The sequence below is a fragment of the Rattus norvegicus genome, chromosome 7, assembly GCF_021556685.1.
Source record: "Rattus norvegicus strain SHRSP/BbbUtx chromosome 7, alternate assembly SHRSP_T2T, whole genome shotgun sequence".
Classification (NCBI taxonomy): Eukaryota; Metazoa; Chordata; class Mammalia; order Rodentia; family Muridae; genus Rattus; species Rattus norvegicus.
The window spans coordinates 17,352,961-17,371,880 of NC_141540.1; the positions used below are offsets into that span (position 1 = coordinate 17,352,961).

The window sequence follows — 18,920 nt, forward strand, 5'->3', positions numbered from 1 at the left end:
AGAGACAATCTCACGCAAAGCATCATGGTAGCCTGGCTCTTAACATCTTGCCACTCCTTTGAAAATGGTCCCTGAGCCTCAGGTGCAGGAGCTGCAGAGTAGGTGTACTTAGTGGGCCTGGGAGTCCGACGATCACATTATAAACTATTGTGGTTTTCCATTTGCTTTATAAAGAGTTAACTTAAGAAACGTATGAGCCATCCTCTGTGAGTATAAGGATATGTCTTAAAACTTAGGGATTTTGTTAGCTTAGCAAAGTGGCAGAAGTAGGTTCTCTAAAATGCATTCCCTTGCTATCCCGCTTGGTTGACGAGGTTTCTAGTATGAGGCGTCGTTTCCTTCCTGTTGAGCGGGCCATTGTACAGTAGCTGGTTACCAGCACCATACAGACACCACAGCTCTACCTCTATTGGCATCTTGCCAGACTGATCACTGTTTGGGTTCATTTGGTTCTTAATTTCCTATTGCAGTGAAGAGACATCACAGCCAGAACGACTTATGAAAAAGAAAAGATTTATTGGCACTCATGGTTCCAGAGGTTAGAGCCCATGATTATCATGGCGGGCAAGATTAGCAATGAGCAGTAGCCAAGACTTTACATAGTTAGAGTGAGAAAGAGCTAACCTGGAACAGGGTGAGCTTTGAAACCTCAAAGCCACCTCAGTGACACACCCTCTCCGACTAGGTCACATCTTCTACTCCTTCCCAACAGCTCCACTAACTGGTAACCAAGCATTCAATAGAGGAGTCTACAGGGGCTACTCTCATTCAAACCACAACGAAATCATAGCGGCCAGAGACACTGACTGCTTCCCTCCCTGGGCGGCTTGCACTGTATCTATCTCTTACTGTGAAAGTTAGACTAAATGAAGGTGACGCTGGTGTGAGATTCAGCTCAACCCTTCCAAGTCCTGCATCCAAAGTCTGCAGTGGTTCCGGCAAACAGGCCTTACCTTCAACCTCTACGGATGATCAAAGGGAAGAGTAATAGCTTGGATTACTCTGTGAATTGCTTGGACTATCTGCAACAATTCAGAGATTTCCCATGCCTGATACTGGGGTTTTTATTAGTGTAGAGTTCTTGGGATAGGCACTGTCAAGCCAAGGGTCATAACATCATTTAATATGCATACATACATGTGTGTGTATCTCTGTGTGGGAACATACATCATGTATCTATACATTTATATATTGTATATAATTTTAGGTATGTACAGGATAACAACTCCTTGAGGAATATCAAACATCTGTATTTCTTCTTTTTTTCGGAGCTGGGGACCGAACCCAGGGCTTTGCGCTTGCTAGGCAAGCGCTCTGCCATTGAGCTAAATCCCCAACCCCAAACATCTGTATTTTTTCTTCCTCTCTCTTTTTATTGATTTTTCTCATGCCCAATTAAAAATCTTCCCCTCCACACTTCGGCCATTTTACCCTTGGGCCATTCACCTTCAGCAATTCCCCTCGCTAGGAAATTATCCTTTCCCCAATTATCAATAAAGTACTATTCAGAAAGAAAGAAATCTTCAATTAGAAAATGCCTTGGCAGATGGAATCAACTAGAACCCAGACTCAGAAAGACAAACCTCTTCTTCTCGACTGTCCTAGCCTCAACTCTTCAGATGTGAAAAGGTCAGCTGGAGTCACCACAGAAATCTCATATTGCCTTCCTAATAAACAATCCATGAAACTCCTGTGTAGGACTGGGCCAAAGATAAAAATGCTCCAATCTGACTGCACTTCTTTCACCTGATCATTTTCCAAACATTCTAGACTAACTTCTGCAACATATTTATTTCTTATATGAGCTTTAAGTACACGAAAAAGTTTCACGACTTTTATCTCATTTAAAATGACACCCAGCAGTTTCATAGTTCTGCAATAAAAATTTCATTTGGTTCTTTGTACCAAAAGCACCAAGCTTTTTTTTCTTCTTCTTTTTTTTAATAGCTGTGACAAGTCACGAATACTGAAGTAACTTTTAAATGGAAGGATTATATTGGGCTGACAGTGACAGAGGGTTAGAGGCTGTAATGATGGAGCAAACTATGGTGGCAGAACAGCCAAGAACTCACGTGAGCAGAGAGAGAGCACAGGACAGGGTAACCTAAATGATCACGTTTTGAACAAGAACCGTTATTAGCTGACAGAGTTCATGGTCCAAACACATTCTTCCTTCAAACTCACAAGTTGTCAAATGCAGTGTCACAGAATTTACTACTGGTACAAGTTCTCCCTGCTGCATTTCTTTGCACCGTGAGATAGTATAGGTTCTTGAAGGGACAAGAAACACAGACATGCAGGCACACACTGCTTGCATGGATAGTGCTTCTAAATACTGAATTATTTCCCACATTTGTTCCAAGGATCAAGTTCCCCACCACTGTGAAATTACTTTATGAGTGCAATAGGAACTATGGCTGCTCAAGGCTTTTCCCCACAGTTACGCCTTCAAGGCTTGTCTTCAGGCTGAATTTCTTTCATGACTTTTACAGCAGCTGCAACTGCTGAGAGCTTTTGCACGGTGCTTACATGCACAAGGCTTCTATCTAGTGTGAGTTGTTCCATGAATGTCACAGACACTTGAAGTAGTGAAGGTTTTTCCGCACTGGTAACATTCCTCTCCAACGTGAGATGTTATACTTGGTTGAATGATGAGAACAACGGAATAGTTTCCCACATGGTAATCGACAGTTTCTCGACAGTGTGAATCCTTTCCTGATTCCTGTGGCCATGGAACTTTCGAGGGCCTTCCCCCATGTTTGCATTCATTAGCCTACTGTTTCGTATGAAGTCTTTCATGAGTGTCACGCCAACTGGAAGTGGCGAAAGTTTTTCCACAATGCTTACATGTGTAGTAAGGCTTCTCTCCACTGTGACCCCTTTCATGAATGTCATGGTAACTGGCTGAGGTGAAGGCTTTCCCACAATGCTTACACGCATACGGCTTCTTTTCAGAGTGAGTTTTTTCGTGCCTATTAAGACGAAAAGAACTACTGAAGGCTTTTCCACAGTGCTGACATATGCTAGGTTTCTTTCCAGAGTAAATTCTTTTATGAATGTTAGCATACTAAGAAGTAGAGAAGGCTTTTTCACAATGCTCACACGCATAAGGCTTCTCTCCGGTGTGAATTCTTTCGTGCCTGTTACGATAAAGGGAGCGGGTGAAGGCTTTGCCACAGTGCTTACACGAGTAAGGCTTCTCTCCGGTGTGGATTCTTTGATGAATATTACGATAATAAGAACTGGTGAAGGTTTTCTCACAGTGCATACATGCATAAACCTTCTCTCTAGTGTGTGTGTTTTCATGAATTTTACAGCGCTTGGAACTGTTGAAAGACTTCCCACAATGCTTACAGGCATAAGACTTCTTTACCTTGTGAATTATTTCATGAATGTTACGCAGACTAGGTATGGTAAAAGTTTTCCCACAGTGCCTACATGCAAGGGGCTTCTTCATATTGTGTGCCCTTTCATGAGTGTTACGCCAACTGCAACTTGTGAAGGCTTTCTCACAATGCTCACAAGCATAAGGCTTCTCTCCGGTGTGAGTTCTTTCATGCATGATAAGATGGTGTGAGAGAAGGAACGTTTTCCCACATGTTTTACAAGCAAAGGGTTTCACTCCAGAGTGACTTCTTTCATGAGAGTTGCGAGAACCAGAGCTGAAGAAGGTTTTTTCACAGTGCTTGCATGCATAAGGCTTCTGTCCGGTGTGACCCTTCTCATGAGCGTTACGCCAGCTGGCACTGGAGAAGGTTCTTTCACAGTGCTTACATGCGTACGGCTTCTCTCCAGTGTGAGTTCGTTCATGAGTGTTACGAGAGCTCGGAACGGCAAAGGTTTTGCCACAATACCTACACACATACGGCTTCTCTCCAGTGTGAATTCTTTCATGAACGGTACAAGAACTGGAAGTGGTGAAGGCTTTCCCACAATGATTACATGCATAGGGCTTGTCTGCAGAGTGGCTGCTCTCATGAACGTTACGATTACCGGAGCGGGTGGAGGCTTTCCCACAATGCTTACATGCATAAGGCTTCATTTCTGCGTGAGTTACTTTATGTTTCTCAAAACTCTTTGCATACTTGAAGGTTTTTCCACACTGCTTACAAATGTAAGTCTTCTCTCCGATATGACATTTTCCATGGTTGATGAGGCTACTGGACTCGAGGAAGGCTTCTTCACAGCACTTATGCTCATATGGTTTCAATTCTGTATGGAGTCCATCATTTTTCTGGCCACATGTGCATCTCCTTAGCACGGTCCAGTTGAGTTCCTCTCTGCCTTCTGTGCTCTCATGAGACCGACAGGAAGCAAGACTGCTACCTGCTCCCTCATACCGTTGCCACTTATACGGTTTCTCTCTAGACGTTTGAAGTACCGTTTGAAGTACCTGAAGTGGTTCAGGACTATTTTCCAGATCTTTCTGATGTATACAAGGCTTTGCCACAGTTTCCTGACATTGAGAGTCTTCCCCTCTAGCTTTGTCTCTGACATACACTTGTGAGGGCGAATGTCCAATTAGATTGCCTACATGCGATCTGCTGTCATTTACTGTTTTTGCAGGAGTCGTGTCTTTATTAACCATATTCTCTGGAACAGGTTCCCGGTTTCCATGACACTGATTGCCACATTCATATTCATGGCCTTTCTCAACCACTTGGCTTCTGCAAAAAATGAGAAAAGCATTACTGTGGAGAAGAGAAAAGTCTAAGGCTGGCTTGGGTGGACTACTGTAACTATACTATCCCAGGGCACCAGCAGAATGTCTCCCATGTTAGGAACAATATACACCACATGTAAAGACCCTATCATGTGTAAAGAAGTAGGGTGTTAACTTTACTTTTTCAAGAACTATAAAGGAGCTGTAACACAGGCTTGGAGGTGACAAACATTTCTTGTTCTTCAAGCTGACCATAGTTTGATGACCAGCATCTATGTGGAGGGTTCACAAATTCCTGTTACTCTTGAGCTGAAGTATTTCTGGCAACCACAAATACTTTTTACACACGTGGTGCACACAAGCAAACATAAGCACACACATAAATAATTAAAGGACATAAAAGGAGTGAACATTTAGGCAAAAGGCATGGTGTTGGTGGACAATAACGACAATCACACAAAATTGAATAACACTGTGACATTTTAACATTTGTAACACTCAGCCTATGTTGGCTAGATTTATTTGTTTGTTTTTTTTCCCAACTCCAAATGACCTATGCTCATCTGAGAATATGAACCCTTAATTGAGAAAATGGCTCAATCAGATTGGCTTGTCCAGGTCTCAGGCTGGCTGAGATTATGATAATTTAGAAGATTTTTCCCCCCAGGCAATACTGATTTTGGCATTCTGACAGCTGCTGGATTGAAGGAGTCCTGGGTATAAACTAAGGCCTAACACCAGAAAAGGCCAGGAGAGGCCATTATTGAAGCTGCAGGTTGAGTTGGGAACACCAGGATAGAAAAGGTTTTGAAGAAGCTGATGAGTGGCCCCAAGTGGGAGGGCTGGAGTTCCTAAAAAGATGCCATTGGTGAAGGTACAATGTGGGGAGCCTCTGGCACATTAGACAGTCCAGTCCCAGGGGAGGATTGCCAAAGCCTGCAGGAGGTGTGCAGTGGAGCTGCTGTGAGACTATCAGTCATGTTATGTGTTTGGGCATGGAAGAAGCAAAAGGGTGCATAGAGAGAGAGAGAGAGAGAGAGAGAGAGAGAGAGAGAGAGAGAGAGAGAGAGAGAGAGAGAGAAGGAGGGGGGAGAGAGAGAGAGAGAGAGAGAGAGAGAGAGAGAGAGAGAAGGAGGAGGAGGAGGAGGAGAGAAGAGTCAAGTCGGGGAAAATCTATTTATTATATATGAGTACACTGTAGCTGTACTTCAGACACACCAGAAGAGAATATCAGATCTCATTACAGATGGTTGTGAGCCACCATGTGGTTGCTGGGAATTGAACTCATGACCTCTGGAAGAGCATTCAGTGCTCTTAACCACTGAGCCATCTCTCCAGCCCTCGTTCTTCTTTGAAAGGAGAAGCACAAACTTGGTTAAGATTTTTCAGGAGCTCACAGTGGAGACCTTTAGGGCTTTTAAATGGACACTGAGATTTTACAGAGATCATTTAAATTGTCTGAGCTCTTTAACAACAAGGAGATTTCTAATGTCATCTTATGCTTTATATTGTGATACTATGGGTATTTGGGGACAAAAAAAGACATGAAAAGCTGTGGGTTAATAGTGATGTATTTGTGTGCCACATTGCAAATGGATCGATTGGCATTTCATAAAACAAAGACACACACTTAAGAGGGGAGGAACATCGGGGCTGGGGATTTAGCTCAGTGGTAGAGCGCTTACCTAGGAAGCGCAAGGCCCTGGGTTCGGTCCCCAGCTCCGAAAAAAAAGAACCAAAAAAAAAAAAAAAAAAGAGGGGAGGAACATCAATAGGGAAAATGGCTCTGCCAGATTGACTTGTAGACATATCTGTGGAGTCATTTTCATATTAATGATTGATGGAGGGACCCCAGCCCACTGTGGGCAGCATGCCACTAGAGGTGACCTGGGTTGCATAAGGCAGGTAGCTACGAGAAGCGGCACACCAGAGAAAAGCGTTTCTTCATCATCTCTGCTCTACCTTCCTGTCAGGCTGGAGTTTCTGCCCTGACTTCCATTTATGGTGGGACTGTGACAAATGAGAATAATCCAAAGTGAGCTGCACACAAGGGTTGTTTATGTCACAGCAAACACAACACAACGATTATATTCAAAGCCTTAGAAGAATTTGTAGAGATATATTAAGTACTTGTAGGTATGAAGGGAAGTCTTCATGTATAACGCACTGGAAAAGCTTTATCAGAGCTTAGTGTGCACCGCAGGTTGGTGACGTCCACAGATGACACAGATGAGATATTCAAATATCTATTGACACAATTCAGTGCTGTTTGCAGAAATTCGTATAGAATCAATTTGCAGGGAGAGATATTTGGATATTTGGTAGGTTTGAGGCTGGCCTCAAACTAAGCCTACCACTCTTAAATGTTTGATGTAAATTGCTTTCTCTTTTTGTCTGTTTGTTTTTCTTTTTTGAGACAGAGTTTCTCTGTGTAGGTCTGGCTGTCCCGGAACTCAGTCTGTAGACCAAACTGGCCTCAAACTCAGAAATCTGCCTGCCTCTGCCTCTTTAGTGCTGGAATTAAATGTATGAGCCACCACCACCCGGCTATAAATTGCCTTCTACTGAATACATTACCCTGGATTTCTGCTGAGTTCGATGTGGTCATCATCTTCACTACTTTCTTCTAGTGTATTTTCTAGAAATAAACCCAAAGAACCCATTATGACATATTCAACAATTAAAAAAAATTGGAATCTAGCTCTTTTTTTTTTTTCTTTTTTTTCGGAGCTGGGGACCGAACCCAGGGCCTTGCGCTTGCTAGGCAAGCGCTCTACCACTGAGCTAAATCCCCAACTCCGGAATCTAGCTCTTATGACATGGACATACACACTAATTCAGCATATGGTTCCTTCAGGACTTCAAATCACACCACTACACACATAAGCAGGAAACAGTTGTACTCTGACTGAGTGTGCAACGGAGGCATGGCATCGTGTTGGTTTTTTGTTTTTGCTCTTTACCTACAGAGATCAGGTTCAGAAATGTCTCCTTCATCACGTCTCTGTAGAGCTTCTTTTGACTGGGATCCAACATAGTCCACTCTCCTGAGGTGAAGTTCACAGTCACATCCTCAAAGGTCACTGGCTCCTAAAACAGGGCACAGGAAGATGGTTGGTTTTAACTGCCAGGTTGACAGGATACATCTAGGACAGAATCTACTGAAGCCACCTCTAAGCAGTTAGGGAGCTAAGGGTAAACCCCAGGCCATCAAGTCTTTTCACAGTAGCAGAATAGTAACTAAGAGTGTGCATCTGCTTTTCTTATAAATAAAAACTAATGCTGGCATCCCACAGGTATTCTTGGGTTACAATTTTTTTCTTCAAAATAACTGGACTGCATATGTTTAAAATCAGATGACTGTGGGGAATGTTCTGTGCAGTTAGCAAGGCGTATCAAAACACAGATCCTCTGTGTGTGTTGTGTCTCTTAGCAATGAATCAGTTTCTTTCAAACTTCCCCAAGGTAACTGATACCCGTAAGTGCCCACACTCATGTGACCTGCTGACACCTTTCACTGTTGTGTTTCTGTCCTGCTTTGAATAAAGTTACCCTTCTCTAAACTGAAATAACCTGCCCAGATGCCAACAACCATTTGAGTTCCTGGCAAAGGGAACTAGATAGAGGAAAGTAAACCAATTCTCTCATTACTTAAAAAAAAAAAATCGCTCATCATTTTATACACCTTTTTCATTGTGCTATCTATGGCTAATCTAACTAAATCAGTTTTGCAAAAGAGAATTGTAAACCCAGGCTTCCATGTCCTACCACACAGGTGAGAGGAGGATGTCTTTCACCAGGCATGGACAAGAAATTGTACTGGTTGGTATTATGTCAACCTAACACAAGCTAGAGTCATCAGAAAGGAAGAATTCTCAATTGAAAAAAAAATGCCTCTACAAGAGTTAGGTATTAGGCATTTTCTTAATTAGTGATCAATGAGAAAGACCCAGTCTATTGTGGGTGGTGCCATTTCTGGACTAGGGGTCCTGGGTTCTAGGAGAAAGCAAGATGAGTAAGTCGTGTAGCTCAAACCAGCAAACGGCATTTCTCCACAGCCTCTGCATTCACTCCTGCCTGCAGGTTCTTGCCCTATGTGAGTTTCCTGTCCTGACTTCCTTTGCTGATGAACAACAATGTGGACGTGTAAGCTGAATAAACCCTTTCAACAACTTTCAAAACTTTCGTTTTGTTTGGGTGACAGGGTCTCTCTGCGTGGCCCCGAAACTTGCCATGTTACCCAGGCTAGCCTTGGACTCCTAGCTCAACCCTCTTCTGCCATGTGCGTTCTGGCATGAAAGGCTTGCACTACCGCTTGTGTACCAGCAGGCTGGCCTGGAAATCCCTGGGCAGCTCAGGATAAACCTGAACCTTAACACTCCAGACTCCTCTCTTGGCTTTTACATCCTTGTCTTGTCCTTTTTAGTCCTAGTGTATTCACCGCTTATATTAGTCACAGTTCTCTAGAGTCACAGAACTTATAAACGCACAGCGTATTGCAGTAAAAAAGAAAAGTTTGCTCCAGTAGGTAGAAAGTACACTTGTTTTTCTTTCATATCAACTTTATGAAGCATTTCCAATGGTCAGAAATTAAACAATCTACAAAAACCAACTATCTAAAGGCTAAAGGAAAGAGTTCCCAAAGGCTGTAATCTTGAAAATTCACACTCCCAATCTTTCTGTTTAAGTCAGCGTACAGAGAAACAAGGAACAGCAACAGAATTCATTCTACTTCCATGAGGCTCTTCACCCAACTGTCAGCCTTTTTCATATTTATCCAAGCTTGGAAATCTTCAAAAAATTTCTAATTTTAATATCAAAAATGATCACTGCAGGCCATTCCTCCCAGGGCAACAAGTAGGAGGTGGGCTGACCCACACATCTCTTGCCCTTCCAACCTAATCCCGAGTCTTACACCCAGACCTGCAGCAGAAACCTTCCCTCCCAGACCTCATCCCAGCAGACCACAAATACCTTCTCCCCGGCCATTCTTTCCAACAACTCATCTCATTATCCTAGCTGCCAACACCAGCAGACCTTGCCTGCGAACATGTCAGCTGAGCAGGCCAGGAAAACAGGCAACCTAACTGAATTCTTCACTACTCTGTCCTCAACTCCAGATCCAATTCCCTCGTCTCATCCCTATCTCTGCAATAGAACACTTGCTGCAGCCTTCCTTCCCTTCTGACAAATACCCTGGGGTTCACATAGCCATTCCTCTCCTAACTTCCCACTTGCTGCTTTACTCCAACCCCAACTCCAGCAGACATTCTCTGTTAACCCAAAGAACACTCCTGTTTGGAAAGCAAACAGGATCTTCCCCTCTTCTTCAGTTCCTCTAGATCTAACCCTCAAGTCTCCACCCTCTGCTAAGGCAGAGCCTCTGGGGTGACTTTTCTTCACTGTCCCCCTCATTCTAAGGAGGTTAAACAAGATCCTGTTTGAATACTCTGCTCTCCTCCTTCCTGTAAACACCTTTAACGCCCTAGCTTATCTTCACCTAAGTATCAGTTACCAATACCCAGAAACATATTTTACCTGGAATCCACAGTGGCCACAACTATCAGGCTCAAAGAAAACTTCCTACCAGGCAACACACACACAAACCAGACTCTGAAAATCCGGAACCAGAAACTAAGAGTAAAACACCAACCAAGAGAAATCCAGAAATGAGCACTTAGATGTATAATTCATCCCAAATCAGATGCTTACATTTTATCATAAAAGCACAATCAATAACAGTGTGGGTAATATATCTCCACTAAAATCTAACTATCCTAATCAAAGGATATTTATGATTATTTATTTATTTATTTATTTTTTATTTATGAACATTTAATCCAACATAGCTGGAACACAAGGAAAAGACCATAAAACTAATTATATGAAGATGATAGATGTTCTTAAGATGAAAATAAATTCTCTAAAGATGGCCAAGAAAACATACAGAAACAGTGGAAATTAATAAATAAAACTGTTCAAGACCTGGAAGTAAAAATAAAAGCAATAAAGAAAACACAGACGGAATTCTAGAAATAAAAATTAAGGAATTCAAACAGGAACTACAGAGGCAAACATCATCAACAGAATACAAGAGAATGCCAGGTATTAAAGATACAATAGACGAAATGAATACCTTGGTCAAAGAAAATACTAAATCTAAAAAAGACCTGACACAAAACATCCAGGAAATCTGGGATACTTTGAAAAGTTCCAACCTAAGAATAATAAAGATAGAGGAAGAAAAAGGATCTCACCTCACAGACCCAGAAAATATTTTCAACAAAGTCATCAAAGAAAAATATATAGAAATATAAAGAAGGACATGCCTATAGACATAGAGAACACCAAATAGATTAGACCAGAAAGCAAAGTCCCCTCACCACATAATAATCAAAACACTAAACGTAGAGAACAACAACAACAACAACAACAACAAGAATATTGAAAGCTGCAAGGGAAAATGACCAATTATAATATAAAGGTAGACCTATTAGAATTATACCTGATTTCTCGGTGGAGATTCCAAAAGCCAAAAGAGCCTGGATAGAAGGAAAACTCCAACTTACAAAGATTAATTTACCTATGAAAACACAGGGAATAATTAATTTCAGACCAGCAAAATCAGAAGAAGGGAAACACACACTGTCTCTCCTTCTTACTACCACAACCAAAATAACAAGCATCAACAATAATTGGTCATCGATATCTCTAAATAGCAATCATTTCGATCCCCCAATAAAAAGAGACAGACTAACAAAATGAATGCAAAAGCAGGATCCACCATCTGCCGGTATGTATGGTGTAGCCATTTTAATTTCTAACAAAATAGACTTCAAACCTAAAGTAATCTGAAGAGATAGAGAAGGACAATTCAAACTCCTCGAAGGAAAAATCCACGAAGATGACATTTTGATTCTTAAAATCTATGTACTAAACACAAGGATACCAAAGTTTGTAAAAGAAATACTAGTTCAGCTTAACACACATATTGACCTTTATACACTGATAATGGAAGACTTCAACTCCCACTCTCACCAACAGACAGGTCATCCAGGCAAAGAGTAAATAGAAAAATAAATACTGGAGCTAACAGACTTTATAAACCAAATGGACCTAACAGATATTTACAGAACTTTTCATCTAGACACAGAAGAATGAATCTTCTCTGCACCTCATACAACTTTTTCCAAAACTAAATCCTTGGACACAAAGCAAGTCTCTACAGATACAAGAAACCTGAGACAACTTTCTGCACTCTTCAGACCACCATGGATTAAAGATGGATATCAACAACAACAGACTCATGGAAACTACAACTCATGGGAATTGAACAACTCGAACAGAAAATGGGTCAAGACAAAAATTAAGAAAAGAAATTAAAGATTTTCTAGAATTCAATGAAAATGAAAGAACAGCATACCCAAACTTACGGGACACAATGAAAACACTTATAAGAGGCAAGTTCATAGCACTGAGTGCCCACATTTAAACATAATAACTGGAGAGATCTCATACTACCAACTTACCAGCCCACATGAAATCTCTAGAACAAAAAGAATTAATCACACCAAGAGTAGAAGGCAAGAAATAATCAACTCAGGGCTATGATCAATAAAATAGAAACAAAAAGAACAATAACGATTTAATGAAACAAGAGTTGGTTCTTTGAGAAAATCAGCAAGATAGACAAACCCACAGGCAGACTTATTAACAGGCAGAGATAGAATATATAAATCAGGGAAATAAGAAATGACAAGGGGTACATACCAACAGACACATAGGAAATCCAGACTTATAAGAGCATACTTTAAAAACCTGTACTCCACAAAATTGTAAAATCTAAAAGAAATGGGTAATTTTTTTTTATTCATTTATTATATATAAGTACACTGTAGCTGTCTTCAGATACACCAGAAGAGGGCATCGGATCTCTTTACAGATGGTTGTGAGCCACCATGTGGTTGCTGGGAATTGAACTCAGGACCTCTGGAAGAGTAGTCGGGTGCTCTTAACCGCTGAGCCATCTCACCAGCCCGGGTAATTTTTTAATAGGTAGCACTCACCAAAGTTAAACCAAGACCAGACAAACAATTTAAATAGACGTATAAGCCCTAATTAAATAGAAGTAGTCATTAAAAGTCTTGCAACCAAAAGAGGCCCTGGGCCAAATAGTTTTTGTATAGAATTCTACTTGACTTTCAAAGAGTTAATGCCAATACTCCAAAAACTATTCCACAAAATGGAAACAGAAGTGTTGGGGTTAGTCTTGTGTGTGTATTCAGAGGCTGAGTTCCTTATCCATGTCCAAACTGAACCTGTCTTGGGGCATTGTATTAACCAATGTATTGTAAAAAACGTTCCTCAGGGATCCTTGATGGGATCCTTGGCTGGACCCTATGACTGGGCAAAGAGGATAGGAAGGCAGAATTTAGGATCAAGTGAGGGGCCTCAGTAGAGGCCACAAAGGAGAAGAAGGAAGAAGAGAGAGGTAGAAGGAAGTCACCATTAGATGGGATGGACCAGGATCAAGAGGTCACCATTCAACAGGATGGACCAGGAGGAGGGCGGGGGTGGGGGGTGGGGGGATGGGCAACGACAAGAGAAATGTGCCCTGAGGACACACATAGAGCAGAGCAAAAGAACAAGTATTATGGGGCTCATGGCTGGGATGTACATTAGAATAGCTCAGAACCTGCCCAGTACAGTGCCAATAGCTCGTAAATAATACACCAAATTTCTCTGTCTTTTATTTGGGAGCTATATGGGATAGAGTGGTGTGTAATCCCCTCATAAAATAACTCTAACACAGAAGGATCATTGGCCAATTCATTTTCCACACCACACAAAGACTCAACAAAGAAAGAAATTACGGACTAGTTTCACTTATGAACGTAAATGCAAAAATACTTAATAAAATACTTGCAAACTGAATCCAAGACCACATCACAAAGATCGTCCATCATATCAAGTAGGCTTCATCTCAGAGATGCAGGAATAGTTCAATGTACAAAATAAATGTATCCAACCATTTGAACAAAATGAAGGTAGAAAAAATAACAGGATCATCTCATTAGATGCAGACAATCCCGTTAGCAAAATCCAACACCCCTTCATGGTAAAAGTTCAGTAGTGATTAGGATAAAAGGGCCATACTAAAACATAATAAAGGCATTTTACAGCAAGCCTATACCCAACAGAAAATTAAATGAAAAGAAACTCAAAGCAATTCCACTCAAGTTAGGGTCGGGAACAAGTCAACATTGTGCACTCACCCCCTATCCAATATAGGACTTGAAGTCTTAGAGCAATAAGAGAGCTGTCTTACTGAAGGAGATTAAGGGAATACAAACGGGAAAGAAAGAAGTGAAAGTATCATAATTTGCAGATGATGGGATGGTATACATAAGTTACCGTCAGCACTCCGCTGGAGAATTCCTACAGCTGATAGACACTTTCAGCACAGTGGCTGGATACAAGATTGATTAAATAAATAAATAAATAAATAAATAAATAAATAAATAAATAGGGCTGGAGAGATGGCTCAGTGGTTAGGAGCACTGACTGCTCTTCCAGAGGTCCTGAGTTCAAATCCCAGTAACCACATGGTGGCTCACAACCATCTGTAATGGGATCCGATGCCCTCTTCTGGTGTGTCTGAAGGCAGCTACAGTGTGCTCACATTAAAATAAATAAATCTTAAATAAAATAAAATATATAAATAAATAAATGAGCAAATAAATACCCCTCTCATATACAAATGATAAATGGACTGAGAAAAAAAATCAGGGAAGCAACATCTTTGACAATATCCTCAAATAAAATAAAAAAAAAAAAATAGCCCTTGCTTCGGGTGACTAACCAAGCAAGTAAAAGACTTGTATGATAAAAACTTCCAGCCTTTGAAGAAAGAAATTGAAGAAGACCTCAGAAGACAGAAAGATCTTCCAAGTCCATGGATCAGTAGGATTAACACAGTAAAAATGGCCATCTAGCAACTACCAACAGCAATCTACAGATTCAATGCAATCTCCATCAAGATGTCAACACATTTCTTCAGGAACTTCAGGACAAATTCTCAGCTTCATATGGAATAACAAAACAGAACAAAACAAAAACCCCAGGATAGCTAAAACAAGACTGAGCATTAAAACCCCTGCTGCTGGTCTCAGTATTCCTGATTTCAAGTTATACTACAAGGGTACAGTAGTACAAATGCCATGGAATGAACATAAAATCAGACACACCGATCAACGGAATCAAATTGTACACCAAAACATAAATCTATACACATAACTGATAATCTACACACTGGAAAAAAGAGCAGCATCTTCAATAAATGGTGCTGGGCAGACTGGATGTCAGGGTGTAGAAGAATGCAAACTGAACCATACTCATCACCCCGCACAAAACGCTAGCCCAAGTGGATCAAAGAGCTCAACACAAAACAAGATACACTGGCCCCGATAGAAGAGAAGGTGAGGAACAGCCTTGAACACGTTGGCACAGGAGACAACTTCCTGAACAGAACACCAACAGCACAGGCACTAAGACCAACAGTTAATAAATGGGACCCTATAAACGTTAAAAACTTCTGTAAGGCGAAGTACACCGTCATTCACACAAATCAGCAGCCTACAGAATGGGGAATGACTTTTCCCAACTCCACATCCCATAGAGGACCATTATCCAAATAAACAAAGAACTCAAGAAACTAGATATCAACAAACACACAAACAAAACAATCAAATAATTCTATGTAAAAATGGGATACAGATCTAAAGGGAATTGTCAACAGAGGAAAATCAAACGGCCAAGACACAATTTTCAAAATGTTCAACATCCTTAGTCATCAGGGAAATGCAAATCAAAACTACTTTGAGATTCTGTAGACCTAGAGAGGTTAGGTAAAGAGGAGGGGTGGGGGTGGGGCTCGCGGATCTCCCTGGGAGGGGGTAATGTAATAGATTTTACAGGCAGACTGGGGATGGGTGGGGACAGGAAGGAGGGGGAAGAGGAGGGGAGATAGGGTTGAAGGAGGAAATTCAGAGACATATTTGAGGAATGTATGGAAACCTAGTGCCGTGGAAAGTTCCCATGTGAAAGTAATCCTACTGAGGTCTTCTAATCACCCGGAGCTGGGCAGCGCTCAACTGAGTTGTGGGCTAAGGGAAATCCCCAGACCACCCAGGGTGTTGCTAAGACAATGGATTTCTCCCTCAAAACTGACAGCAGGGTTCCACTGCCAAGGACAACCCCCACACAATTCACTGAACACGGGTTCCCTTCAGGCTACCAAAAGAGAAGTAAACAGCAACCAAGCCACAAAAACTTCGACTTTCAGTATGTCCTGCCTGCTAGAGAGGCTAGGGCCATGGCCGCACAGAACTTGTGGGTGGATCCAACTGATGCTGATTTGACTTAAGACCCACTCAATGAGCTGGACCCCACACCTCTAACACTGCTTGGGTAACCACGAACCAAGATAGCTCAGAGACATAGGGTAAAACTAAACATTACTGGTCGTAAAAAAGTATCAATAAGACGACTGCTAATGATATTCTGCTCTGCTCATAGATGAGCGTCGTATTCAGCCATCACCAGGGAAGCTTCCTCCTGCAACATTGGGAACAGATGCAGAGACCCCACAGCCAGACATTACCCGGAGAGAAGGTAGAGATGGGAAGGCCCTCTTAGTCAACTAAGCAAAGGTTACTGTGAACTCGGAGTGAAGCAGCAGGTACACGGCCTCCGTGGGTTTGGATCAGTACGCTGTGTATTTAGAGCTCTCAGCTTAGTACTTTTATGGGACTCCGGACTGTGGGAACTAGTGGGTCTCTAATCATTATGCCTGCTTTTGGGGCTGTTTTGGGACTGCTTTGTCCAGTCTTGATGTGGTTTTTTTTTTTTTTTTGGATTTATGTTGCTATATTTTATTTTGTCATGTTTGGTTGCTATCTCTTTGAAGTTTGTTCTTTTCCGATGAGACACAGAAAGGGTTTGGACCGGGAGGGGAGGGCAGGTGGGAAGAAACTGAGAGGATGAGAGGGAGGGGACACTATAATCAGGATATAGTCTAGGAAAACAGAAACTATTTTCCAAAAAAGGAGAAACCGAAGAAAAAAAGTAAACCGCTGAAAACAAAGAAAACGCGAAGCAAACTGAATTGTCTCTTCTGACTGATAACTTTGGCAAACAGCGGTCATTCAGGAGAACAAGAAAACATTCTTGCACATATCATTTTGTAAACCAAACCAAACCAAACCAAACCCAAAACCCGAAAGCTAAAGGGAAAATGCAAAATGGATGAGGTGTTAAGAGGAAACCCCAGGAAACCCAAGGTGTTAAGAGGAAAGCCGGAAGCCTGGGGAACAATTCTGAGGGAGAGCAGATGGGGAGGGGAGGGAAGGAGACAGAAACAAAAGCAAGGCGGGGGGGGGGGGGGGGAGAGGTACCTACATCAGCCCAAACAGAAGTAGAAGAGAAGGGAAACTGCACAGAACACTCATGTCTGGGTTGCGCAGCACCAACCCGACAGTGCTGCAAGATCTGGGTAGGCGCAGGTTCATGGCAAAGGCTCCCCAAAAGTTCTGGGGACTGCAATGAAGCAGCTATTCCATGATAGAAAAGGGGGAGGAGGGATGCGGGTCTTAAGGCTGCCTTTGGTGTGCACGCTTCAAAGATAGGTGGGTAAAAGCATTTCGGGGCCCGACTCCACCTCCACTGGACTGCAGAAAGCCAGGGAAAACTTCAAGTGATGCCGGGCGAACTCCAGAAAAGCTAGTGTCCCAAATCCTGCCACCCCAAATTCCAGGAGCCCAAGACACACTCACCATTCCTTGCTTCTGGTGTGTTTAGGTGTCCTCCCTCAGGGGTGTGCAGCCAGCAGAACACACAGTCGCCCAAACCAGGTCCTTACAGAGATGCGCTCTACTAAAAACAATTTAAAAACCACCTTCCTGACGCGCACTCTGACTCTCTCTGCTCCCCATTGGACAGTTCGGTCCTTAGTAATATTGGCCCTGATTGGTGAACTGTTATCACTCCGCCCCCTCAGCAAAAAGTCTCAAAGCATTTTAGGCAAGTTCAGATACAAACTCCAGACCTCAAGAGGAAGGCAGTCTTCTGTGTATTCACAGCCGTCCAGGGCTACGGGGTGAGACCCTGACTCAAAACAAAACACAGAGACCCAGCTTAGTAGCAGGCATTTTTTGAAAGTCCTTATATATTTTTTTATTCACTTTACATCCCGATCACTACCCCCTACCCCCACTGCTTCTGCCCCACCCCCTCACAATCCTTTCGGACCGTCCGTCCCCCTCACCTTTCTCCTCTGAGAGGGTGGCGGAGGCCCCACCCCCATCCCCGTATCCTCACATCTTGGCACGTCAAGTCTCTGCAGAACTAGGCACATCCTCTCTCAATGAGGCCAGACACCGTAGCCCAGTTAGGAGAACATATTTTACAAACAGGCAACAGCTTTAGGGATAGCCACCTCTCCAGTTGTTGGAGGACCGACATGAAGACTGAGCTGTACACCTACTACATATATATGGGGGCCTAGGTCCAGCCGGTGTATATGCTCTTTGGTTGGTTCAGTCTCTGAGAGCCTCCAAGAGTTCAGGTTAGTTGACTCTGTTGTCTCCTGTGGAGTTCTTAGCAACTTTGGGGCTTTAAGTTTTTCCCTCAACTCTTCCAATAAGAGTCCCCGAGCTCCATCCCATGTTTGGCTGTGGGTCTCTGCATCTGTTTTAGTTTGCAGCTGGGCGGAGCCTCTCAGAGGACAATTATGCTAGGCTCTTGCATCATTAATAGTGTCAGGGATTGGTGCTTGCCCATGGGATGGGTCTCAAGATGGACCTGTTATTAGTTGACCATTCCCTCAGTCTCTGCTCCATCTCCCGTCCCTGCATTTCTTGTACACAGGATAAATTTTGGGTTGAAAGTTTTGTGGGTGGGTTGGTGCCCCTGTCACTCCAATGGGATTCTTGCCTGGCTTACAGGGAGTGGCCTTTTTAGGTTCCATATTCTTGCTGCTATGAGTTTCAGCTAAGGTCACCCCCATTGATACCTGGGAGCCTCCACCATCCCAGTTCTCTGGCTTATCCTCGAGATACTCCCAGGCTCCATGAAGCAGATTTCCATGTATTCTCCTAGCCCTCTAGCCCTCTCTCCTGTCATTACCTATGCCTGATTACCTGATCCTGAATCCCCTATTACCCTCCCTGTCCCCTGCTGCACCCAGTTCCCCTGTTCA

General features: G+C 42.6%; 1 protein-coding gene across 2 annotated transcripts; it reads right to left on the bottom strand.

The window, feature by feature from the left end:
• Positions 1 to 493: 493 nt before the first annotated feature.
• Zfp101 (zinc finger protein 101) lies at positions 494 to 17,646 on the bottom strand. 2 transcript variants are annotated; one of them, NM_001401984.1, is given in 4 exon segments: positions 494 to 4,667; positions 7,241 to 7,301; positions 7,627 to 7,753; positions 17,497 to 17,627. In NM_001401984.1, coding segments are annotated over 4 exon segments (1,791 nt in total). In that variant the 5' UTR covers positions 17,500 to 17,627; the 3' UTR covers positions 494 to 3,067.
• Positions 17,647 to 18,920: the final 1,274 nt, after the last annotated feature.